Source organism: Saccopteryx leptura, chromosome 6 (genome assembly GCF_036850995.1).
Source record: "Saccopteryx leptura isolate mSacLep1 chromosome 6, mSacLep1_pri_phased_curated, whole genome shotgun sequence".
Taxonomy (NCBI): Eukaryota; Metazoa; Chordata; class Mammalia; order Chiroptera; family Emballonuridae; genus Saccopteryx; species Saccopteryx leptura.
This window is the reverse complement of record NC_089508.1, coordinates 102,396,705-102,424,496: the sequence shown is the minus strand read 5'-3', so window position 1 is coordinate 102,424,496 and position 27,792 is coordinate 102,396,705. Positions and strand designations below refer to the sequence as shown.

At 40.2% G+C, this 27,792-nt stretch overlaps 1 protein-coding gene across 2 annotated transcripts in view; it reads right to left on the bottom strand.

The window, feature by feature from the left end:
- Window positions 1–21,983, bottom strand: part of NUBPL (NUBP iron-sulfur cluster assembly factor, mitochondrial) — a 260,104-nt gene extending 238,121 nt beyond the window's left edge. Inside the window, exons 1-3 of one of the 2 annotated variants that reach the window (XM_066343576.1) lie at window positions 21,841–21,983; window positions 21,157–21,304; window positions 17,334–17,368 (exon numbers count right to left, since the gene is read on the bottom strand). In XM_066343576.1, the coding sequence (XP_066199673.1) occupies window positions 17,334–17,368; window positions 21,157–21,304; window positions 21,841–21,948 (291 nt within the window). In that variant the 5' untranslated portion in view covers window positions 21,949–21,983. Of the gene's footprint in view, window positions 1–17,333; window positions 17,369–21,156; window positions 21,305–21,840 lie in introns of those variants that run through there. The other variant, XM_066343577.1, reaches the window with a different exon arrangement.
- Between the last annotated feature and the right edge of the window lie 5,809 nt (window positions 21,984–27,792).

The window sequence follows — 27,792 nt, the reverse complement described above, 5'->3', positions numbered from 1 at the left end:
AGGACACATATGCCCTTTTGGAAGACAAAAGAGAGAAGATTTTCTGAAAAGGCTTCTTAAGAATAATATCAAAAAAACTATTTAAAACAGCAATCCATTTTCTGTAAAATTGGTTGATGTGGTTAATTTGGCAAAGCATTTGAGGGATGAAGTTCAAGGAAGTAAGAACATGGTGAGAGGTTCAAACTTATAACTATTTTGTCCTATTACATCAACAATAAATAAAAGCTCTTTAAAGGTTTTTCCCTTTCATCTGAACACTCAGTGGTCCGTTTCCACACAGCTGGGCTGACCCAAAGCCCTTTCACACAGGGCAACAGCCAGAAATGAACTATCACATGTTCCTACCCCAAAACAGATAGGCTGGAAGGAAGTCTGTAATATGAACTATTTAAGACCAAATTGAAAACTTTAAAATGCCACAACAAAAAAACACAATACTATTCTGGTTTCAACTTTATTCTCATAGCCTTTAATCTTATCAAAGCTTGTTTTAAATCTAATACGTGCCCGCTTCCCCAAATTTTCTGAAACACAAGAATAATATTTCAAATATAAGTTTTGGGTTCGGTGTATATGTTTTAACTGAAATAAAAATATTGAAGTACAGAATATAAACTCCCTCATTTGAAAGCTTCCCCAAGCATAATTCTCCCAAGGCAAAAAATGACTACTTGGTCATTTTATAGACATTTGAGAAACTCATTTAAACTAACTCATTCAAATCTTTGGAGAATTCTACCAAAGTATAATCTGTTTTCAATCACCGAGCAAGTATTTACTGAGCACATATAAATGGGTCAGGCAATAGTGGCAGAGGACTTAAGATGCAACCCATGACCTTGTGGAAGCTAGTCACTCCAAAGAGCAGGAGATAAACATATGAACCAATAGAAGAAGGAGTGACATTATTTAAACCATTAAGAAAGCTTCACAGAGGAAGTGACAAACAAAATAAGACCTGAAGAATAAAAGGAGCGAGGCAAAAGTGGCAAGGAAGACAGTCAATACAAATGAGCAATTGAAGCAAAATCAAATGCAGAGTGGAAATTCAGGTAGAGACAACCTTTAATAATTAAGCTAAGCAATTTAAATAGAGACCTGCATGAAGAACTATCCTACAATCTATATGAAGAATCATTATTTAATTTAAGATAGGAGACACCTGACCAGTGGTGGCACAGTAGATAGACTATCAACCCGAACCACTGAGGTCCCATATTCAAACCCTGAGGTCACTGACTTGAGCGCAGGCTCATTGGCTTGATCGCAGGGTCGCTGGCTTGAGTGCAGGATCATCAAGATGATCCCAAGGTCACTGGCCTGAGCCCAAAAGTTGCTGGCTTAAAGACCAAAGTTTCTGGCTTGAGCCCAAGTTCACTGGCTTGAACAAGGGGTCACTGGCTTGGCTTGAACTCCTCCACCACAGTCAAGGCACATATGAGAAGCAACCAATGAATAATGTGAAGCAACTACGAGTTGATGCTTCTCTCTCTCAAAAGAAATAAATAAGTAAGATGACAGAGATTATATAAACCAATGGAGGTTACAGAAAACTTTCAAGTGAAAAGTAATAAAATTCTTACCTAGGTTCATGATAATAGAGAAAAGAAGATAATACTCAAATAAAAAAGGTCAGCCCTTAGTGACTGATATATAAAAATGAAGTGGGATGAGCAAAATGAAAGACAAATATGTTATCAAGATTTATAAATAGGACATCAGTAGGTATGGTATTTTTAAAACATGGCCACATTATTTTTTGAAATCCCTGCTATCAAGAAGTAAAATCTGTGTCTCCTCCCCTCAAATCTGGGAAGACACATGAGTACTTCAATACAGAATTTAGCCAAGGCTAGGTTACAAAATGCCATATAGCTTCCTTCTTATTCAGTGGGGCACTAACTCTAGGAGTCCTGATCCACATATGAGACATCTGCAAGGCCAGTGGCTGCCAGTGTCATGGCCATGCAGGTTCTCATTGGATTCGGGCAGACAATAAAGAAATAGTGGAGCCAAAAAATGGTGGGCCATTTTGTTTATTAATAAGTCTCTTATTGGCGGACAAGCAAACAGGCAGGGAAGACCACTCCCCTCTCACTCAAGGCTCCCAAAGCCCTGACACATTCTCCAGTTCTACAACACGAAAAATCTTCTCTGGTTCCTCCTGGAATCAAAGGCCCCCACCAGCCTCAGTGGAGCTCCCAAAGTCCCTCAGCTCTGGCTCCACATCTGCACTCCTTCTCTCTTCCTGCAAAACCCAGGCTGGGGAATAAATGCCTTCTCCAGCAAATAGTAGCAATACAATGGTCCCTTCCAAGCAGCAAAGTAATCTGCAATTTGCAATCTGCTGCATTGAGGGCAAGTACCCTCACAGATTACATACACATGGTGCTGCCCAGACCAATGCAAAATATAAGTGAGCAAACCTAAAAATCACATTTTACAAACTTATTTGTCCAACAAAGCCCAACTTCACTGAGGCTGCCATGCTGTGAGGAAACCCACGTGGTATGAGAAGACCATGGAAAGGCACCCCAATTAACAACAATCTCAGCTGAACTCAGCCTTCAGATCATCCCAGTCCAAGCACCAAGCACATGTGTGAAGAGCCTCCAGTTATTCCAGTCCTTAGCCACTTGAGTCATCCCTAAACATCATAGAATAGAGAAAGCTATCCCTACTGTGCTCTGTCCAAATTCTTGATATAGAATCTATGAGCATAATAAAACAGTTGCTGCTTTCTATCATTAACTTTAGGGCAGTCTGTTATACTTTGATAACAGAATGGGTAATGGTAACATATAAATGAATTATTACGGAATACAGATTTTGGAGAGTGTAAGGCCAGTATCCACTGCTACCAACACAGCCGCCTGGCTCTTGCAGGTTCGCATTTGATCCAGACAGATGATAATGAAATTGTGGAGCCGAAAACTGGTGGTCCATTTCCTTTATTCTAGACTCACACTCAGCAAGCGAGTAAAACACAGCGGGAAAACACTTCCCTTTCCATTCAGGGCTCCCAAAGCCACTGACTCATCTGAGTTTTCCTAGAATCAAAGGCTCTCACCTCTTTGCCTCCATTTTGGCTGCCTCCTCTCCTCTATGTGGTCTCTCTCTCTCTCCCCTGGAATAACGTGGTCTCTCCAAAATGGCCTCCTAGCACCTCCTTTTAAAAATTTTCCCCGGGACAACCCCCTCCTCCACCACACATTAGCATAAACAAGCCCCTTCTCAAGCAAGAAGGGCAAATAGCTGTATCACATGAAAGCATCACCACATGCGAGCAGTGGCCATCTTTAACAGAGTGAGCATAAACTAACTTATCTGCCCAAAAGAGAGGAAGAAAATTATGGTGGTTCCATTTGATCATTTAAATCTGACATGTAGAACATCACATGGAGATATTGAGTAAACTACTGAAAATAAAGATCTGAACTTTAGAAAAGAGACAGATGTTGAAAAGCAGTATATGAAGACCAAGGAAGGATATATGTAAAGTTGGTGGGCAATGGGGGAAGGTCATGTGAGGAACCAGACCCGGGAACTTTGGCTAGAACCGCCCACACCCATACATGCCAAAAGAAGCTTCCCAGGAATCCTTTGGAACAGAGCGACTGTCTACCAGCCAGTGAGATTTCGCCACGTCATATCAACTTGCCTCCACCCTAGACAACCTTTTATTTTATTTTTTAAAATTTTTTTAATTTTTTTATTTATTTATTCATTTTAGAGAGGAGAGGGAGAGACACACAGAGAGAGAGAGAGAGAGACAGAGAGAGAGAGAGGAGAGACAGAGAGAGAGAAGGGGGGAAGAGCTGGAAGCATTAACTCCCATATGTGCCTTGACCAGGCAAGCCCAGGGTTTCGAACCGGTGACCTCAGCACTTCCAGGTTGACGTTTTATCCCACTGCGCCACCACAGGTCAGGCCACTAGACAACCTTTTAAATATCCACCATGCAGTTTCATCCATGTGACTTCTCTGGCCTCTGTCCCAAGGACAAGAGAACCTCGTCGGGCGGGATGCACTATACTAAATAAATCTTTTATTATTCCACACTTCGTGGCTATGCCCTTCCTTCTTGCTCAGTGGGGAAAAATACCTTACATTTGGTGCTGAAACCGGGGGGGAGTTGAAGTCTGCAAGGGACCGCTCCTCTCCCCTTCCCCTCTGAGAAAGAACCAGGATCTCTAACTTTCCACCCACTTCGGTACACGCACAGTAAGTCCCCTGCCTCCAGCCTCCCCTCAGTTCTTTCTGCCAAGACTCCCTGTCTGAAACCACAATTGCATCAGGGACCTCTTTTCTACTCCAAGTGCATGTGTGCCTGTGGAGACATCCTGAGCACATCCACTTTACCTAATCATCTGGTGGCCAGAGCTTGAGTTACAGGACACCAATTCTCATCTCCGACACTCCGAGGACTGAGGGCAGCCATAGCGGCAGAGGAATCTAAACCTAATCCAAAAACACTCCTGGAGTTGCCTTATCCAATATCTCTCCCTCCCTAAAGAAGAAACTGTTCTTCTCCACTGTGGCCAGGCCACAGAACCCACTGAATAATCAAGCCAGGTGACCTCCTGAAGGGACTTTCGGTTTTAACATCCTCACCAATTTATTGCCAAAAGAACTGGGAACAGGTTGGAGATCCCCTACATTCAGGGCTTATAGTATTTGCACTCCCGTCCTAGGAGGCAAGATCATGTGCTAGGAGTGAAGAAACTAGACTGAGATAGAAGGCTTGAGACTGGGAAAGATCTGGAAGAGCATCGGTAAAGACAGTATCCACAGCCACCATCACAGCTGCCTGGCCAGTGCAGGTTTGCATTGGATTCGGACAGACTATAACAAAACAACAGAGTCATGAACTGGTGGGCCATTATCTTTAATCTTAGCTTGCACCCGGTGGGCAAGTAAAAACACACACTGGGCTCCAAAACCCACTCATTCAGCGCTCAGAAAGCTACTGACTTAACCGAGTTTCCTAAAATCAAAGGTTTCTAGCTCAGCAGCCTCATTCTCCTTTGTTCCCCATCTCCTTCTGTAAGGCCAGGAGCCGCCATCGTGGCCATTCACATGCAGGTTCCCATGCAGGTTCGCATTGGATTCGGACAGTCGGTAAAGAAACAGCGGAGCCAAAAACTGATGGGCCATAGCCTTTAATTCTAGCTTGCACCCAGCAGGCAAGTAAAAATACACACTGGGCTCCAAAACCCAGTCACATTCAGTGCTCACAGAGCCACTGACTTATCCGAGTTTCCTAGAATCAAAGGTTTCTAGCTCACCAGACTTATTCACCTCTGTTCCCCATCTCCTTCCTCATCCCAAATACAAACTCTGCAAAAACTGGCATCTCACTCAGCACTCCGCCATCTTGGCTGCTTCTCCTGGCCTCCTCCACGTGGCTTTTCTCTGTTCTCCTCTGCTCTCTCTTGCTAATCTCAGGAACCAAGAGCCAAGTCCCGTTCTGCCCCCATTTTATACTGTAGCTTCACAACCTTTAATCCAATATACCTAACAGGGAAGTCTCTAATACAAAGTCACTTCTCTGAGGCATGATAGGATTGTACCACCTTACACCAAAAAGGGTAGGAAAGGCTTAATCCCAAAACCAAGCCCCAGGCTACAAGGATTCTGCCTGCCTTTAGCCCACCCCAACACACATTAATACCACCTGGGCAACGGCCTCTTTAACAAAGTGAGCATAATACATTTTATCTGCCCAACACCTTCTCTCTGCACAAACTCTGCACAAACTGGCTTCTCTCTCAGCACTCCACCATGTTGGCTGACTCTCCTCTCCTCCACGTGGCCTTACTCTGCTCTCTCCTCTAATGCTAATCTCAGGAACCGAGAGAGAGCAAGCTCCCCGTTTGCCCCACTTTATAGCGCAGAAATGAAAACCTTTAATCCAATATACAAAATAGGGAAGTCTCTAATACAAAGTCACTTATCTGAGGCATGATGGGATTGCACCACCCCACATCAAAAAGGGTGGGAAAGGCTTAGTTCTAAAACCAAGCCCCAGGCTACAAGGATACTGCCTGCCCACAGCCCACCCCCAACACACATTAATATCACCTGGGCGATGGGCTTCCATGTGGGCAGCGACATCTTTAACAAAGTAAGCATAACATATTTTATCTGCCCAACAGCATCTGTAGTAAATGGGAAGAGTAGTAGACTAGAGACATGTCAACAATCATCAATCCATATGAAAAGCCTCTCTCCAACTGGAAATGGAATCTCCCAGTCATTTGGGCTGCAAATTAACTAAGAATGAGGACAAAGGCAGGCCTTTTTCAACTCTGTATCCCCATAATAAGCAGAGTACCTAGGACCATGATGGTGAACCTTTTTATAAAAACCACCCACTTTTGCAGTGCTGGTCAACCTGGTCCCTCCCACCCACTAGTGGGCTTCTAGCTTTCATGCTGGGCAGTATCGGAGCAACCAAATGGCACCATGTTGGGCGGATAAAATGTATTATGCTCACTTTGTTAAAGATGCCGTCGCCCAGGTGATATTAATGTGTGTTGGGGGCAGGCAGGATCATTGTAGCCTGGGGCTTGGTTTTGGGATTAAGCCTCTCCCACCCTTTTTGATGTGGGGCTGTACAATCCAATCATGCCTCAGAGCAGTGACTTTGTAGTAGAGACTTCCCTATTTTGTATATTGGATTAAAGGTTGTGAAGCTACACTATAAAATAGGGGTAGAACGGGAGCTTGCTCTCTTGATTCCTGGGATGATTAGCACGAGAGAGTAGAGCCAGCAGCAGAAGGAAGCCACGTGGAGGAGGCCAGGAGAAGCAGCTAAGATGGCGGAGTGCTGAGTGAGATGCCAGTTTGTGTAGAGTTTGTATCTGGGATAAGGAAGGAGATGGGGAACAGAGGAGAATAAGTCTGGTGAGCTAGAAACCTTTGATTCTAGGAAACTCGGATAAGTCAGTAGCTTTGTGAGCACTGAATGTGACTGGGTTTTGGAGCCCAGTGTGTTTTTACTTGCCCGCCGGGTGCAAGCTAGAATTAAAGACTATGGCCCACCAGTTTGTGGCTCCGTTGTTTCTTTACCGACTGTCCGAATCCAATGCAAACCTGCATGGGCCGGGCTGCTTTGATAGTGGTGGCCCTGGCCTTGGCTGCTGGCTTTACACACCACAATTGGCCCACCATGAAAGCTGGAACGCCCACTAGTGGGCAGGAGGGACCAGTTGACCAGCACTGCAAAAGTGGGCAGTTTTTATAAAAAGGTTCGCCATCACGGACCTAGGAGAAAGCAGGCCTTCAATGTTTGAAAAATGAACAAATCTTTATATGAAGGAATAAAGAAAAAATAATTCATCAGTGTTGGGCGGATGGAATGTATTATGCTCACTTTGTTAAAGTTGCCCAGGTGGTATTAATGTGTGTTGGAGTGGGCTAAAGGCAGGCAGAATCCTTGTAGCCTGGGGCTTGGTTTTGGGATTAAGCCTGTCCCACCCTTTTTGGTGTGAGGTGGTACAATCCTATCATGCCTCAGAGAAGTGACTTTGTATTGGAGACTTCCCTGTTATGTATATTGGATTAAGGGTTTGGATTTCTACACTATAAAAGGGAGGCAGAACGGGACTCGGCCCTTGGTTCCTGAGGTTAGCATGAGAGAGCAGAGAGAATAGAGCCAGCAGCGGGAGGAGGCCACGTGGAGGAGGCCAGGAGAAGCAGCCAAGATGGCGGAGTGCTGAGTGAGATGCCAGTTTGTGTAGAGTTTGTATCTGGGATAAGGAAGGAGATGGGGAACTGAGGAGAATAAGTCTGGTGAGCTAGAAACCTTTGATTCTAGGAAACTCGGATAAGTCAGTGACTTTGTGAGCACTGAATGTGATTGGGTTTTGGAGCCCAGTGTGTATTTTTACTTGCCCGCCGGGTGCAAGCTAGGATTAAAGACTATGGCCCACCAGTTTGTGGCTCCGTTGTTTCTTCACCGACTGTCCGAATCCAATGCGAACCTGCATGAGCCGGGCGGCTGCTGTGATGGTAGCCTTGGCCGTAACTACTGGCTTTACAATCAGAAATCTATTCATTATTTTCATTGATTATGAACTGATAACCCTCCATCACAGATATCAAAAAGTTGCAAAAAAATTCACCAGCTACTATAAATATTTTCACTTCTTTTCCTAAAAGAAAATTTTGAGCTTTAAGTAAAGACTTTTGCTCTAATTACAAATATATTTTCTGGGTTTCTCCTCAGAAAATGCCTAAATTTGTGAATTTAAATGCACTTGTTATACAGCACACTTAACAAAAATTACCTCTGAATTGAAGAACAAAAAAAAAAAAAAAGCAAAAAATAATGATTTTGCAACTGCTCCTTCAATGGTAAGGTGCCAGAGAACTGTAAAACTTAGTATTAGTAAGGCCATTTTAAAGAGGAATAGTCAGGCTTTCTTTGGAAAATGGAGGAAGAAAGATATGAAAGTCTCCTGACTTACAAGGACAACTGGGTCATTTAGTTTTAGTTCTCTGAAAGGATTAAGGTTATCTGAAGAACTTCCTTTCCCTTTCAACAAGACAAAATTTACATAACATTTACATAAATGTAAATTACATTTACACCCTACACTGATTTTAGCTCTCCCTCCCTTCCTAGAATCCTGAGATTAATGTGTACCTCTAGGCAAAGGAGAGATAGACACTAAAAGGTTTATGAATGTATTTTGATATGTAAAATGACATCACCATTGTGTTACCTTGAAAGTTTTAACGTTTTTTTTAAATTCCCTAGACAAATGTTATAATCTTTTTAATGATTGTGTCATGCTGTCATGCCCCCCCCCAACCTGTGTGTGGTCAAAGGGTATATAACCAGCCTCTGAGATTCATTTGGGGCTGCATGATTTGGGTCAGATATGCACCGTGTTAGTCATATGCGGCCGGCATATTAATAAATTCTCATCCTTTTAATAAAACCCTTCAAAATTCATCTGGACTTGGTGTCTCTACGCAAACCTGCAGTACGTAGAGTGAGGTACAGTACTTTATAACATTAGTGAGGTATGGTACTTTATAACATTAGTGAGGTACGGTACTTTATAACATTAGTGAGGCACGGTACTTTACAACATTTGGGGGCTTGTCCAGGAGCCGGTGTTCCACGTCACCCAGTAGAGACACCTGAATTGGCTGGTCTCTGTGGGGGACTGCCCAACCCCACTGGAATCTTGAGGAGAGGCGCGCCACCTGAGATGTTTTCAGGATCCCCATCTTCCTGTGGGGTTTGAACAGTTCTTTGGTACACGGCCCCAGTTCCCAAATTTGATGATTTGGATAATTCAGCAGAGAAATCAAGGAGGTAAATAAAGCAACTCCTTTGCTTTACTGAATTCTAGCTTTCTTGCTTTTGCTTTTCTGTTTTGGACTAGTCAATTTAGACTACCACATGAGGATTAGACACAATCTTACTCATGCGGTAGGCTCTCCAAGACTGAGATGTTGGTGGAGAGTTTTCAGGTCCCGCCTTGGGCTTTGCTGGGAGACGTCTGGTTGCTGGAAGGGCATTAGTGGGGACTAGGTTCTGCCTCGGGCTTCCAGAGATGTCCATTTGTGTTTGCACATTTATTCATGCTCTAGGAAGACATTAGTGGGGACCAGATCCCACCTCGGACTTCCAGAGGCATCTAGTTGTGCTCTGAATAAAAGACATTAGTGGGGATTTCGTTTGTGCTCTAGGAAGGCATAGTGGAGATTGAATTAGCCAGGATTAATCATTCTCGCATTGCACTGCATCAGTGGAGACTGAGTTAACCAGGTTGATCGATCTCGCCTCAGACTTCCAGAGACATCATTGTGTTTGTCAGGTGTTTGTCAGATCTCATTCTTTGTTTTTATTGTTTCTGTCTAGGACCCCCAAGTGACTGGTGTGTAAGTGGGAATCTCTGGTGGCAAAGCCTAAGTTCCGGGAACGCAGCTAGGAGAACACCTGAGAGGCCCCTGAGTGATCGGTGTGTGAGTAGATGTTGGCCAAACAAGTTTGTAAGTATAATATATATGTTTGCTTGCTTATAGTTTGCATTGGGTGTGGGGGACAGGCTGTAAGCAGGCAGGGTCCTTATAGCCTAAGGCTTAGTTTTAAGACTAAGCTTTTGCCCACACCCTTAACTGTTGCATGATAGGGAGTGGTGCACTCTCATGAGGAATCCCATTATGCCTCAGATAAGTGACTTTGTATCAGAGACTTCCTTATTTGTATATTGGCTTAAAGGGTTTGATTTCTACACTATAAAATGGGGACAGACCGGGGCTTGCTCTCTCGGTTCCTGGGATTAGCATTAGAGAGGAGAGCAGAGAAAGGCCACGTGGAGGAGAGGAGAAGCAGCCAAGATGGTGAAGTGCTGAAGGAGAAGCCAGTTTGTGCAGAGTTTATGCAGGAGAGAAACCAGAAGAATGCAGGAGAGGGGGCCTGTCGAAATGACTGGCTCAGCCAGTTAAAGATGATCCACATCTTTAACTCTAACAGAAGATCTCTAAATGAACTCCTGGAGACTCTTACAGTACTTACAAGAGAAACAAGATCTGTAAATAGATATGGCCAGGGGTCCAGAAACCCCTCCCCCCCCTTGCTGCCCCACCAAAATTCCCCTGCCCCACCTTGAGCCATGAGGTGCACATAGAACCTCAGGCAAGGAAATCACGTGCCCCTTGCATGGACACTGTAAAAGGTATATAAGATGTAAGAGATAGGACTTCAGGGAGCTCGTGCTTTGGTGCTATTAGCCCACATGATCCACTGGCTACTAATAAATTCTTCTTCCTCTGTTAAGTTGTCTGGGTGGTTATTATCTCCCCTTTGGGTGGCATTTTCCTGCTACAGATTTTTGGTGCATTGGCCAAGAAGCAAGGAGGAACAGCACCCACGATTGGCGATCTTTGGGCACCCAGTTGGGTTATAGTACTTGTTATTATGAAAATTACTCTAATGGATGCAATAATACTACAAATAAAGGGTACTACTGGATTTCACAAAATGGAAAAATGACCCTCACTTGGGGGGGGGGGCTGACAGAACACTTCACTAAGCTGCCCTTCGGGTCAAGCTAGATCATACCTTGCCCCTGTGTAAATTAGATTGCAACCTGCAGGTAGGTGCACATGAAGAAAAGGGTAGCCTGGATTTCATCACTCAACCCCCTCAAGAAGCACCCTTATGCAGGATATAACCATTACAGCCATACATGGATGCCTGGAAGACAGGACATATAAAGCTGAAGAAAGGTGGAGAGAACACTCCAATAGAAATGTAGAAGAAAGGCTGTAAGCTATCAAGTATAAATTGGCAACAGCAAGTAATTCAGATTGGCTAGAGCACAGGGAACATTTAGAAGAGCTGACGATAAACCCAGAAAGGTAGGTGGGAGCCAGATCAAACAGAGTCTTACATACCATCAAGGTATTCAGCAGTGACTTTGAACAGGTGAGTAATTTAATTCCAACAATGCTTTAGTAAGAGTATCTGGCATTATGTACTGAACAGATTGCAGCATGAGCAGGTAAGAGGTCACTGCAGTGGTCTGACAGTCTCTTAAGTTCCTCAAAGGCAGGGACTGTGTGTCTCATTCACTTCTGTATCCTCTAACTAACAAAGTGCTTGGGACTGAGAAGGCACTCAACTACTTGAAGTATAAATGAATGAATGAGCCAAAAACAAGAACATTTGCTGACTGAAGAAATAAGACAAGGATAGGACAGAATCAATGAAGACTATAAAACTGATATATATTACATGAACTGCATTACAGGTTTCTGTGAGAATCAAATAAAATTGTGTTCATGAAAATGCTTAATGAAAAAAAAGACTGTCTTTCTCTGGACAGTCATCCTGGACAGATACACTACTATATTTGACCTTGAATATATCTTATTATCTTAAGACATTTATCATCCTTCTGTCTTCATTAGATTATAAAACCTTTAATAGTGCATAATTTTCCTACTGTTATGAAGCACAATTCTCACTCACAGAAAAGTTATTAAACTTAATTCAGCTATGCACCACCAAAATACACATGCATGCAGTACACACAGATATATACACACTTATATACATACATACCACACACACACACTTTTCTTTATAGTCCCAAGGTGTCTAAGAATTAGTGTTATAGGTGCTCAATAAAAACCTGTTGAACTGAAATGAGCTAACCTAGGAATCTCACAGAGTTTATCAATGGTGACCATTAGGTTTCCTTCTCAGTCTCAGTGTTCCTCTCACCATTTATTAAATTTATACTGCAGAAAAATAAAATCCATAATAAGGGGCAGTTAAGAAGACAGAAAAAAAGCCCTAGTCGGTTGGCTCAGTGATAGAGCATTGGCCTGACATGTAGAAGTCCTGGGTTTGAATCCTGGTCAGGGCACACAGTAGGAGCAAGCATCTGCTTCCCCACCCCTCCCCCTTCTCTCTATCCCTCTCTTCCTCTCCTGCAGCCATGGTTTGAACAGTTCAAGCAAGTTGGTCCTGGGTGCTGAGGATGGCTCCATAGCCTCACCTCAGGCACTAAAATAGAGCAGTTGCCAAACAACGGAGCAGTGGTGCCAGATGGGCAGAGCATTGCCCCGTAGGGGGCTTGCTGGGTGGATCTGGTCAGGGCACATGTGAGATCTGTCTCTGCCTCACCTCCCCACCTCTCACTTAATTAAAAAAAAGAAAGAAAGAAAAATCAATAAATATGACTAAAAATACGCACAACAGTGGTGTGCCAGTAATTGTTTAACACCAGCTAAGAATGGGGAGGGGAGGCTGATTTTCAGTATTTGCCAATTTCCATGGTTTAAATACTACCACTATGGCCTATTTCAAGCTAACAACATGATATCAACTGGTTTGCAAAATTCCTGTAAGTTTAACAATCACCTCACACAAAAGAAGAAAGAGCCAGCTCCAACACACCACTGAATGCAATATTTAGATGCATAACATACACGATCCCAAACTCTGCTCTGCAATACTAACTTCCATGTTCCCAAAGGAAAATACAAAAGGCAAAGAAAAGGCAGGAAGATTCTATACCTTATTCCTAGAAGGCCTTTGACTCAACCTACAAAGTAGTAGTCTTCTTTTGAACAGGGCATATGATCTAGCCCAGAAATTCCTTTTTCCTAGGCCCAGGACATCTAAACTTTTCTGATCATGCACCTCTATCAGTAAAAAATTGTTTAAGCATACATCCTCAATATGTATCAATATATTTGTTTATAAATTATATTAGAACATACTAATATAATATAAATTATAAAGCATACATAAAAACATAAAAGGTAAAAATTAATACAAATAGAAAAGAAAAATTTCCCTCCTACATCCCAATGGACTATTTGACATATACACCCCCCTCCCTGGGGTTTACACAATCCAGTTTAGAGATTAGTAAACCAACATTAAGAGTAAAATGCATAACCTCCTGAATATGTTTCCCCTACGCCTATCACCTAATCTTACTACACCTTCCCAATCCAGTGCTGAAAAAAGAAAGCACCACCCCATGGAAAAAATAGGAGAAACAAGTTAGCAAGATCCTAAGCAAAGCTGGACTAAGAGAAGCAGGTCAGACAACCCAAGCTCCATGGAATTAAGACTCCATGGCAATAAATCGTTAGAGGCTACAAAAACACCATCCTAACTGGAGGTTTCAACTCCATAAAGCAACATACTTTGGACCTAAGCCATCTGCATCAGCTCAGGCAAACAGAAGGACTGAGAGGAACCTTGAGTTTCCCCTAAAGGCTAAATAAGTGTAATATTAATAAGATCTTAAGTTGGAAAATATAGAGCACGAGACTATTGCCAAATATACATACATCATATAGAACAGCCCTTTTCTATTGCAGGCAGTCAGCTGGCAGATCACAGTTTAGGCCAAATAAACTAATCCCTAATCAAAAACACTATTAATTAAGTACGCAAACTATATAAAATTGATCTTTCTTAAATACATATAAATTAACTCAAGATGAAAAGACAGTAGCCAATCATAAAATATTGTATGTCAGATTATCTTTTGAGATATCACAATGTTCTACTTAAATTTCCTTACTTTCTTCTTCTTAATTTCTACACTAACTTTGCTACAAAATATACAGATGTAAAAAACAAAAAATACCATCCTCAGAATCACAGAATACTGAAAACATTTATAAGGAAGATTTTATAAACATGTTTTAAAACACTTTAGGATAGCCTGACTGGTGGTGGCGCCACAGAAAGAGCGGCAACCCAGAATGCTGAGGTCCCGAGGTCACCGCCTTGAGCACAGGCTTATCGGCTAGTGTGGGTGCACCAGTTCCAGCGCAAGGTCACTGGTTTGAGCACAGGAACATCAACAGGATCCCAAAATTGCTGGTTTGAGCCCAAAGGTTGCTGGCTTAAAGCCCAAAGTCACTGGTTGAGCAAGTGGTCACTGGCTCAGCTTGAGCCCCCCATATAGGCACATATGAGAAGCCACAACTACAAGTTGATACTTCTCATTTCATCTCTCTCCCTGTCTCTCTCTCACTCAAAAAAAATCCACTTTAGAATAGACACATGCAGCCCTGGCTGGTTGGCTCAGCGGTAGAGTGTCGACCCAGCATGTGGAAGTCCGGGGTTCAATTCCCGGTCAGGACACACAGGAGAAGCACCCATCTGCTTCTCCACCCTTCCCCCTCTCCTTCCTCTCTGTCTCTCTCTTCCTCTCCTGCAGCCAAAGCTCCATTGGAGCAAAGCTGACTTGGGCCCTGAGGACAGTTCCATGGCCTCCACCTTAGGCACTATAATGGCTCCCATTGCAGTGGAGCAATGCCACAGAGGGGCCAAGAGTCGCCCCCTGGTGGGCATGTTGGGTGGATCCCAGTTGGGCGCATCTGGGAGTCTCACTGCCTCCCTGCTTCTAACTTTGGAAAAATACAAAAAAAAAGAATAGACATATGCACCCCCGTGTTCATCACAGCATTATTCACAGTGGCCAAGACATGGAAACAACCAAAGTGTCCCTCGACAAAGGATTGGATAAAGAAGATGTAGTACATACATACAATAGAATACTACTCAGACATAAGAAATGAAGACATATGGCCTTTTGCAACAACATGGATAGACCTTCAGGATATTATTTTGAGTGGAATAAGTAAATCATAAAAAGCTAAGAACTATATGATTTCACACATAGATAAGATATAAAACTGAGACTCATGGACATACACAACAGTGAAGTGGTTACCAGACACAGGCAAGTAAATGAGGCTAAATATAAATATACGGTGATGGAAAGTGTTCTGACTTTGGGTGATGGGCACACAATGCAATGAACAGTTCACATGCTACAGAGATACATACCTGAAACCTATGTGTTCTGATGGACCAATGTCACCACATTAAATTTAATTTTTAAATTTAAAATTTTTTCTAAATAAATAAATAGAAACACTTTAGAATACTAAATGCTTTCTGAAAATGTAGCTTAGGGAGTCATATTGCTTTTCCTTTCTTGTTGCCAGTTTCATATAAAGCACTAAAGATGAGGCTGCCCTCATTCCTGCACCCTGAAAGAAAACAAGGCCAGAAATAAAAAGAGAAAAAAATAAATTTCTGAGCTACCATCTTATCAAGACTAGCAGCATTTAACATGAAGGAACCAAACCCTTTTAAACTATTCTTTTCAACCTTTGAGTCCTTATTACATAGTTGCTTCACATTGTCTTAAGACTCAAAGATTTGACTGAATTAACCAAAATAAAGATCCCAATAAACTTATCTACCTTCCCACCCATTGAATTTTCCCTGTTTCCTCCCTTCTTTAAAGAGATTGTGGTACCTTTCCAGGGTAACTAAGTACCCTAATAAAAATTATTTTTTTAATGTATTACTTACTCTTACTTCCATAAGGTTACCTAAATATACATGATTTTCTCTCTTCTCTTCCAAATGCTCATTGAAACAAAAGAAAAAAAATTGTTTACAACTAAATAGAAAATATAACCACATTAGAAACAAAAAGGGGGATCACTTGCAGCTTAGAGTTTTAAAAACCTCCAGATCTACGGCTTTCAAACTTTAGCATGCATCAAAAGCACCGAGAGGGCTGGCTGAAGCAGACTGCAGCACTCCGCCCTCAGGGGTACTGATACAGTAGGAATAGGGTTAGGCTCAAGATTTCGTTATGTCTAACAAGTTCCCGGGTGATGCTGAGTCTACTGGTCTGAGGACATCATTATGAGAATCACCATGCTAAGTAAATAAGATCATTAAAAGGAACATTTTTTTTATTAATTCTAATTAGCATCCCTCAGAAAGATTCAAACAAATAATAGAACCTTTTTTTTCAAACAGGTAGAAACAGCAATTGGAAAATAAAAAATAGTTCTGAAAAACTGGAAAAAATATAACTTCTGAATTTAAAATAATATCAGAAGGACTAAATAACAACTAAAACCTACCATTGCACTGTGGAAAATAATCTAAGATACCTTTTAAAACAGAACAAAAGACAAAGTGATGGAGAATATGACAAAAATTAACCAGCATAAAGGATCAATATCTACCTAATAGGTTTCTGAAGACAGAACAAACACATCACATAAAGTAATCAATGAGGAAATTTCCCCTAAGCTGAAAAAGACTGAATGAAGCCTTGATACTCTATGGCCAATTTCCAAGCAAGAAAAAAATATTTTAAAGCCAAGCACTAGATGCATATCTGTGACATTACTAAATTTAAAAAACATAAAGAAAACTCCAAAAGCTTTGAGGGGAAAAAAATATATATTACTACAAAGCATTATGAATCAGACTAGCATCAGACATCCCATTAGCATGCTAGAAGAAAACAGAATTTTGTTTGCATGGTTCAGAGAGGAAATTATTTTAAACCTGGAATTCCACATCTAGTCGAACTATAAAATATGAAAGCAAAATAAAGACATCTTTGGAATTCAAGCATTAAGAAATCTTCCTGTCTGCATTAATTTCCTACTTCTATTGTAAGAAATTATCACAGATGTCCAAAATGGGTTTCAATGAGCTAATATCAGAGTGTGGGCAGAATTACATAGCATTTGGAAGCTCTAGGGAACAATCCATTTCCTTGCCTTTTTTAGCTTCTAGAAGCTGCCTAAATTCTGTGACCAGTGGTCTCCTCTCATTTTCATTAGTAGTATTAAATGTAACCAATACTTATAGCAGATTTTGAGTTCCTTAAAGACATGCAAAGCTACATTATGTAGCTTCTGACAGAGTAAATGGAAAAATATCATTATGCACTTTATCATTGCCTTAAAAAACATTTTAATAAATATTTCTATTAATAAACACCTACCGAATCATTCGCTGCTAGTGCAAGTGCAAGGTTCACTGTAAGAAAGAAAAAAGTAATTAAATTTAGTAACTTTCCTTCTACTAAAATTCATTTTGCCTTTTAATAGTTTCAATGTAACTTGCCAAAGCATAGAAATAAAATTTCTGTTTAAGTTTTCTGGAGAGATCGGCAGAGAGACAGAGTGGAAGGGAGAGAGAGAAAAGAGATGAGAAGCATCAACTCCTAGTTGTGTCACTTTGGTTATTCATTGATTGCTTCTCATTGTGCCCTGACCAGGGGGTTCCAGCCAAGCCAGTGACCCTTTGCTCAAGCTAGAGACCTTGGGATCATGTTGATGATTCCACGCTCAAGCTGGCAACCTCGGGGTTTCAATCTGGTTCCTCAGCATTCCAAGTCGACACTCTATCCACTGTGCCACCATCAGTCAGGCAAAGCACAGAAATTTTTAATAAAACTCCCTTATTGGTAGGATGCAAGGACATAGAATTCAGGAAGTAAAAAGACCAAAAAAAAAGTAATATTCCAATATAAGCAATAGATGCTTATTAATATTTCAAATAACCTATTTATGTTACAATTTTGTTTAAATAATCCACTTAGTTTTTAAAAACAATGTTAATGGTACAGTTTAATTATTTTCAAAAACATTTTTGCAAAAAAATTATCTACCTTTTAATAAATAAAAATGAGTATCATCCAATGCCTTTTAAAAATAAATGCTGGTAATGCAGGGTTTCTAAATATCTAACTCACAATTACCCACATCTATGAAAGGCTGAACCACTGTGTAAAGGGAAGAGAAGGTAAAAGGTAAGATGGTAGAATATATTCCAAAAACTGCCTATTCATAGTGAATTCCAAAGACTAGTGAGGAGCATAGTAGTAGTCCAAATACCACATTTAGCCAGCAATAGAGATGTTTCCATGACTGATAAATAGACCCTGATACTTAGGATCTCCTTTACTTACAGAACAATGTTATAAATGGTGCCAAGATTGTTTCCTTTAAAGTAGTTAAAAGCATTGCTTTCAGCATAGGCCTGGTTCAAATCCCAGTTCTACCACCTTCTTTTGTGTAACCTGGAATAGGATATTTACCCCCTAAATCTGTTTAAGCATAATCCTACTGTTAAGCATAATCCTACTTGATACTATTGTGAGAATTAAATGAAATACTGTATGTAAAATGCTTAGCCTAGGCCATGTCACTTGATAAATTAATCTTTATAAATTATAAAATAATTCTGAATTTCAGGTACATCATAGGTTATATATAAGCCAAAATTTAAGCAGAATCTTTTAGACAGTAATTCATTTTAATATTAGGGTCTTCTGGCTTTTATACAATAGAATCACAAAACATGTATGTGTTAATCAAATGTTATCATTCTCTTTTTTTATCAAATGTTATCATTGTAATCCAAAATATCTCTAGCATATACATTCAAATGGGAAGTATTTGCAGATAGTTTTGGACAGGAATAAGTCCATATAAGGGAAAGAAATATAATACCAACAGAGTTACATAGAAATAACCTATTTCTATGGCATATCTATGCAGATAGGGCTGTTACAAAAAAGTAAAGGCCAGTTGTTTGGGACAGATGGTATAATCTTAACAAAGAAAAAAATCAAGGAAGGGACATTTTCCGAAGCACCTACTACCGTATTTCCCCATGTATAAGATGCTCCCATGCATTTGGGGGCCTGAAATTTGAAAAAATCATGTATTCCATAAAGTTATTGAACTCAAGTTTTATTCATCATAACATTCATACAACTTCTCGTCACTGTCAAAACTCCCATCCATTAGCTTGGCCTCATCTGTGTCTGATGAGGAATCAGCTTTCAACCACGAGTGCAAAAACAAGTGCGAAAAAAGCAGAAAATGCAAGTAAAAAAATCTACAACCACTGTATAAGACATAACCAGTTTTTAGACCCCAAATTTTTTTTTAAAAAGGTACGTCTTATATGTGGGGAAAAATGGTATGTGACATACCTATACGTTTTCTCATATATTTACCTATTTATATGCTATCACATTCCATGACAATAGATCATCTTCTAACCAAAAATAAACAGTTTTAAAGAAGTGCAAGACTACAGACTTAACAAATTGTATCACACAAAACCATAGCTCTCATCATGAAAATACCATCCATCTTTAAACAGTCCAAGTAATTACAGGGCATGCAAAAGGATTCACACCACTAAAAACAGGTAAATGAACTCTGAATTTTTAAAAATCAAGAAGAGGCGGATTCTAGAACCAAAGACTAAGAGCTCCCAAATTTTAAAAACAAAATATCAAATAAATGAATTGTAAGCCCTTAGGAAAGCAAAAATGTGTAGGATATAGCATGAATTCATTAAGGACATTCATTAACTAATCATTTCTAATAGTATATTTTCTATTAGTAAATTAAGGGCCGATCATCATTACAATACTTGGTAAATCTTAATTTCTTCAAACACCTTAAAAACTCTTCTACAATTACCTTCTGATCAAAATTGGAAAATAATTGAGCTAATAACACTGTATAGTTGGATTTGTAGCTAGTTGTAAACTATAAAACCACTAAACCAAGGAATTACTAAATATGGCTTTAAATCAAGACGCAAGATCTCTAGCGACAGTCACAGAACTGTCCCCAGCCCTTCTAATTTCAAAATGTCATTGCTTTCAATAAAAATAAGGAATTTTGAGGTATATATATTTCCCAACTTTAGGTCAAGAATCTGAAAACAAAAATCAAAATTTAAAAGATCTTGTCAGTATAAAACCAAGTCAAAATTAACAAGATTAAATAGAATAAGGTAGTCATTTTTTCTAAATCAACTGCAAAAAAGATAGGTTGGATAAGACATGAATTAGCAGCCATTCCTATTGAAGTGACTGAAAATTAAATGTGCAACAAGACATGAGAACTTTATGACTCTGAAATAATAGTATTCTGTTAAATAGGATTAGGAGAAGGGAAATTACCCTTTTAAATTAGTACATTGTAATCTTCTGTGGTTTTGTTTTTTGTTTTGTTTTTGTTTTTATTTTTAGAAATAAAAGGTTTCTTTTGAAAAAACTTGGGAATATCTGACTATTAGACTTGGGTAGTAACTCTTTATTTCTGGTTGCACTCTTTTAAGGATACTAAAAGCAGAATTTCAGTCACAATGAAATCTACAACCAATTAAAAAGAGCCACTACAAAAAAAAAAAAAAGATTCTCTGCTCCAATAAAGATTAGATGATATCTTAAATATTACATAAAACCTTTTCAAAGCATTTTCAAATATTAGATCTATACTGACTTTATAAATGCTGAAAACTATATTATGGTTAAACAAAAAAGGTCACAATATTAAACAATCTCATTGCAACTACATTTACAATTATATGTACATGGAAAAGGACATCAAAGAACAGAAATAATTTAGTACTAAAGTCACTAGATGTTTTTAAAATAATAATAACAGTAACCAAATACTGAGCACTTACTATGTAGGAGACACTGGGCTAAGTGTCTAGTTTAATTTACATAACCACCCTATGAAAAAGGATACCATTTTACAGTTAAGTAATCTAAAGATCTGATGGGAAACCTGACCATCTTTTCCTCGGTTAAGGAGTCAAAGATCTGACTATATAGTTTTGTTAAACTCCAAAATCCAAGCTCCTAATCACTACCAACTCCTGATACTAAGTAACCGGCTATTAGGAACTTCACAAATATTAAGTTTTTAAAAACTAAATCTATAATTTTAATACTGTGCACTCACTAGTTGGTGTAAGTTCCCAAACTCAGAATTAATATTCTATAATACCTGCTGTAGTAGACTTTCCAACTCCACCCTTTCCAGAAGCCACAACTATAACTTGTTTAACACCTTCTATTGGTTTCTGCTTTGGAAGTCCTCGGGACTTGATTTGTGTTCTTCTTTGTTTTAGGGTCTCATTCTCAGCACCGGATAACTTAAATTTAAAAAAAAAAAAAAAAAAAAAAAAAGGTTTTAACATGAGCCATCTCCATTTTATGCTGTACAAGTAAAAACAGTTCTGAGTTTGTGATTAAGAGGGCTTTCTCTTCCAGTACAATTCTGCTCATCTCTACTAGTTAGGGCTTTCGTGCCATTCACATACTACTATTAATCACAATTCATCTGCCAAGACACCCTAATGTTAAAAATGGAAAGTGCCTCTTTACGGAGTTAAGTCCTCCATGTGTTTTCCTTCTCTTAAATAATTTTCTAAATAAGCCAACAGTAAGAAAACAACGTGGAAGTCACACATCCATGTTCTAACCATCTGTTTCATGTCCCTCCACATCTCCGCCTGATCCTGCTAGGGGGCCTAACAGTAAAGTGGGGGCGTCTAGCCGACTGCGATCTCACTGAGCCGCCACGTGGGCGGCACCCACAGGGGCTCCGGAGAGCCTTTGGCAAGAGGCGACCTTGCCGCCACAGCATCCCAGTCCCGCCCTCCTCCCCCTGCCCTGCGGCACCACGGACCTGACGCCGACAAAGCAACATTCGGCTTCCCCCAAGAGGGGAACAGGCCCCGCCACCAACCCGAAGAGACACCCCACCCAGAAGGCGCAAACGCTGCCAGGACCCCATGGTACAGAACACCGCCCTCAGCCCTGCCCGGAAGCTGTCGCGGTTGGCGCGGGGTAGTGACGTCACGTGGCAACGCTCGGCTTCCTCTCCCTAGTTTCTTCAGCCCAGTCTCCTTCGTAGCCAGGTACAAACATTTTACAGTATATAACCAAATGTTTGTGGAGCGTTTGCACATAATTCATCTCCTTTGATCCTCACAGAAGTCCATTTTTACCTAGAGTAGGTAAATAGGCGACTCAATGAAATCCTGGGTTGGTTGGTTGGTTTTCATTAGGAAGAAAACGGAAGCATTGAAAGTTTAGAGACTTGACCGCCTGAAAAAAAGGAATGGTGCAACTTGAAAATAGTTTCAGGTGTTCTCACTGCGCAGAATACAGTCACTAACACACTGCTACTAGTAAATGTTTTACTCTTTTTTTCCCCTGCGTGATCTACAATAATAGTCTGCTTCGTGTCGATATTTACTACTGTTGTTGCTGGCAATTACCTGAAAGCGAAGTTGGGGTGCTTCGCTAGGCTCGAAAAGGTTTAGCTGACTCAGAAAGCAGGTTTAATGAAGCAAGTTTTGTTCCAGAAAGAACTTAAGGTGAGTCAAAACTTGAAAAAGTAGATGCAGTTTATCTTTGTGGAAGGAAGTACTTCTATATCCAAAGTGAATGAAAGAGTAAAGGAAATAGCTTTTAGGAGAGGAAGTTGAAAGGCTGGTATAGGAACCCAGACCCAGGAAAAGGATCATGCAGGGTGCAGGGTGGTTTACCCTCACATATCTCTTATATTTCCTTAGATTGATTTTAATATCTATCTATAGAGAGTTTGTTGTATAATCACTTCATTTATTTTGTTCTAATCTGATTTTTAATTTCTTTATCTTTAATACAGGCATAACATATCAACCTCCAAGAATTATGGTGAGGATTAAATGAGATATTTCCAGTAAAATACAGTCAATTTAGTAAACTCTGGAAAGTATTCAGTTCCTTGCTTTTACTCCCTAATCTTACATTTAGCTTCATTCAGCTTCCTTTATCTTTAACTAGGTTTACTATGTTTAGCTTATTGTTTTATATCACTTTCTAATTATCTTGTGATATGTTTCCTCAGTTGATTCTATCAATTTTTAAATGTTTACCTGCTCAATTTTTATAAATTGTAAGCCAAAAGACTAGGGATAAGGGAATAGCTGTCACAGCAATCCATTACAAAGTAAGAAATACTCAATATCTGTTTCCAGGTAGCTTTGCAAGTTCTTGTAGACGTCTACTGAAGATTAATTTAACAAATATTTATTGAACTACTACTATGTGCCAAGCACTACACTAATCTTAGAGTTTACAACATTGAACCAGAAATAATCCCTCTATTCAAGAGCTTTACAATACAGTGAGAAAGATAGAGTAAGTTATCATACAATTACAGTGTGATCTGATAAGTACAGGTGAAAGGCACTGAGCAATACAGAATTACAAAAAAAAAGGGGCACCAAATCCAATCAAGGAATGCTTCTGAATAGGGCAACATCTACGCTGTTTCCTAAGTGTGGGTCATGTGTAGGAGTCACCTGGGAGAACAGCTGCAGAATTGTTGTGCAGAAGCGAGAAATTGTTAATCACTGCAAATAATCTATGTGGCTATAGAGCATAGAGTGTGAGGTCCAGGCTTCAAAGAGATGAGGATGGAGGTTGGTAAAGATGAAGGTTGCCCAGGTCATGAAAGGTTTTGTACACCATGTAAAGGAATTTTTTTTTTTATTTTTTTTTTGTATTTTTCTGAAGCTGGAAACGGGGAGAGACAGTCAGACAGACTCCCGCATGCGCACGACCGGGATCCACCCGGCACGCCCACCAGGGGTGACGCTTTGCCCAACAGGGGGCGATGCTCTGCCCCTCCGGGGCGTTGCTCTGCTGCGACCAGAGCCACTCTAGCGCCTGGGGCAGAGGCCAAGGAGCCATCCCCAGCACCCGGGCCATCTTTGCTCCAATGGAGCCTTGGCTGCGGGAGGGGAAGAGAGAGACAGAGAGGAAGGAGGGGGTGGGGGGTGAAGAAGCAAATGGGCGCTTCTCCTATGTGCCCTGGCCGGGAATCGAACCCGGGTCCCCCGCACGCCAGGCCGACGCTCTACCGCTGAGCCAACCGGCCAGGGCTATTTTTTTCCTGAGGGAACCATAGAGGAGTTTTAAGCTGGAAAGTAACATGATAAAATTAGTGTTTTAGAGATACTACCCTGATTAGTGGGTGAAAAAAATGGATGAGGGAGGCAAGATCAGAGGCAGGAAAACAGGAAGTTATTGCAGTAATCCAAGAGGCATGTTGAAGGCTTGACTTAACATATTTAAATTTCACTTTGCTTATCTATAAATAGAAAATACCTACTTGTTAGATTGTTGTGAGACTGAATTTAAAATAATGCATATAGAATGCTTAACACATAGTACACGTACAGAAAGGAGCAAGTGATACCATCATTTATAGAATGAATGAATCATTAATTTTATTTACCTTTCAGCAAATTAGGATATCAGGATATAGGAGAGTACTAGAGATATCTATTGTTTCTTCAACAACCACTGCCACCCAACAAGGCCTTTCTCTAGAGTATTCTACCTTAGTTTCTAAGTATTCATAACTCATTTGAACCCCATCCACATAGTTACTAATTGGATTAAAGATTGGCATACAACCAGAGTTGAACCAAACAGATTCTTTCTCCAGAGATTTTGCAAAAAAAAAAAGCCAATGCCAAAAGAGAAGAAAGCTGACCATAAGAGATCATGTGTGCAGAGAGGGAAGGGTAACAATTACACTGGTCCATAATAGCTGTCTTTTTTTCTGTTTCTAGTCCATTGTGAGGTTCAACTATACTTCTTTCCTTAAATCCATGAGATATACTTACATCCATCCAAAAAAATTATCTACCTTGGCTTACTTTGGGTGGGTTTCTGGGTACTTGTAACTATGGTGAGATAGATCTTGTAATATTTATCAAAGATTTTCCCCATATAATTCCTTGTACCTCTAATAGCCCTTCCTCATTTTGAAAAAACTGTGTTGTGTCATTTTTATACACAACAAAATGTTAGAGAAAAAGATTGTTTCATTGCTTTTGAGTTTTCAAAGTTGTAAGCTTTTAAGAAAATGGGGACAGCTCTGACAAAGACAATTGATTTGGAAGAACTCAGTAATTATATAAAAAACATTGTTTCTTGCCTATATAAGTTACAATTACATCTGGTTACAAGTAATATAAAACTCTACCATTGTCTTGAACAAGAAGTCTCGTATGAAAAGTGCACAGTAGACTCTACATGTGTGATCCAGTAGATCCACTGTGTTATTATGTCCCAAATTCATTATTTTTTATTTATCATCTCTCAGTGTCTTTAATTTTGTCTCCTCACAGTCACAAGATGGTGGCTGCACTTTTAGGCATTTAAGACTATGTGCTGTGCAGGAAGATAGGCATTACAAAGACTTAGAAAGGAAAGAAAGGGAGGGAGGGAGGGAAAGAAGGGAGGGAGGGAGGGAAAGAAGGAAGGGAGGGAGGGAGGGAGAGAGAGAGAAAGAAAAAGAAAGAAAACCCTTCTCCCCCCCCCCCCCAGTGAGTCTTTGACTTTTTATTTGGAAAGCAAAGCAACATGTACATCACATTGACTAGAACCAGGTCACATGACTATCCTTAGAAGCCAGAGGCACTGAGAAATCCAGCATTTAGCTATCTCTAACCTACAGAATAGAGGAAAGCAATGGAGAAAGTGATTGGAAATGGATATTGAGTAAGCCAGCTAAATCTTTGTTCTAGGGAGACTATTTTAAACTTTCTAGGATTGTGAAAAAATGTAGACTAGGAGAAAAGTGAGAACTTAAATATACATGGGTTATTTTCTAGATATCGATAGTTGGGTAACCCAATAACATCCTCAACCCCTGTTTTCTTGCCACCTTCAACTACTGTATAGAGCCTAGAAATTCATATACTCACTTTCATAGTCTCACTTATAGTTTTGGGCATATATGACATAGTTCTGAACCAATGTGGTATTAGGAAAATTTGAGGGAAGGGGCTTCTGAGAAAGCTTTTGCTTTTCTGATAGAGTGGAACATAGTGCAGCTCCTTTTCCCATCTTGACAACAGATGTGACACCTGGAGATGTCAGAAGACACCTGTGGCAGTCAGCTTGTGAACATGACAAGCACAATGGTGACAAACACAATGACAAAAGCCAACAGCTAAGGGTAACAAAGTGAAAGTATGGCAGGAAGATGAATTCTTAGTTATATAGTTAAGCTGCTATGCCAGTCCTGTCCTGTATCTTCAGAACTCTTGTTGGGTGAGATAATTGTATTAACCACTGTTGATTACAATTTCTGTATTTGAAGTTAAAATGAACTATGCCTGTTGTAGCTTCTTAGAAAGAATCCCATATACTGTGACTACCTCTACCCTGTTCACTCAAAATTTAGCCCAGGTGTGGAGGGGGGAAACATGGAGTCCCAAATCAGTTTCAGGGATATGAGAGTAATAGAATCAATGCCCCATTCCCAGACAGAACTCAAAATAGGACCACAGAATAAAAATGATTGAGTGTTGTCTTTAGGCAGACAGTCTGAGACAACCTCATACGGTTTGCCCCTGCAAGGAGCTCCAGGAGTGGCTGAGAGAAAGCTGATCAAGAGTAAGGGAAGATTTGGCAACAATTTTCCTTTTTTTTTTTTTTTCCTGGGAGAGAGACAGAAACATGAAGGGAAGAGATGAGAAGCATCATTCATTGTTGCAGCACTTTAGTTGTTCATTGATTGCTTCTTATATGTGCCTTGACTGAGAGGCTGAAACTGAGCCAGTGACCCCTTGCTCAAGCCAGTGACCTTGGTCTTCAAGCCAGAGACCTTTGAGCTTAAGCCAGCAACTATGGGATCGTGTTGATGATCCCATGCTCCAGCCACTGACCTTGGGATATCAAACCTGGGACCTCAGCGTCCCAGGTTGACGCTCTGTACACTGCACCGCCACTGGTCAGGGTAACAGTATGTATTTTTAAGTACGTGGCATTCCAGTGGATGCTAGTATGAATAGATAAAAAATTTAACCCTTGAGGGTTAAATTAATGTGGACATCTGGACACTTCACAGGTACAACACTGTTGGAATCAGTATTTAACAGGATTATGTTTCTATTTCTCTCCCCCAAGAGAAATTTATAAATAAAAACAAATAAAAACAAAAAGGATTCTTTTCAATGTCTCCTAACTGTGTGTATGGTAATATCTTGTATCGTTTTCTAGAAAGGAAGTATTTGTACCTGCTTGATTATTTGTCCTCTCTAATAAACAAGCAAACAAAAACTATCCTGCTTGGGTTGCCAAGGACTCGCTGAAAGTTCAGATTCCCACACAGAGTAAGAGCCTGCTTCATTCTCTGTCCTTAGGTCTCAGTGTCAGTTGAGAACATGCTGAACTCCTTTGCTCAACTCATTGAGGAAAAATAGGGTGTTATGGACAGTTTCTGTCTCTGTTGAATATACTAAATGAAGTTCAGAAACTAGTGGCAGCGCCTTAAATTTAAAGTTATTTTATCCAGCTGAACCACTCATACTGTCCAAAGGACTCACTGAAATGAAAACCTCGCCTCATCTATAGACTTGGTTATCATAATAGAATGACAACCCCATTAATTGACCCAACTTTGTCCCACAGTGTGATTTGTTTCCAACACTCTGCCCATGACTACATGAAACGGTGTCTTACCTACATCTAATACAAATTATCACATTGAAATATAAAGTAATTCTGCTTGGGTGAATAACTTCCTAATGTGTCAGTCTCCATAGGAAACCTGATTTAGGAAGTTTGT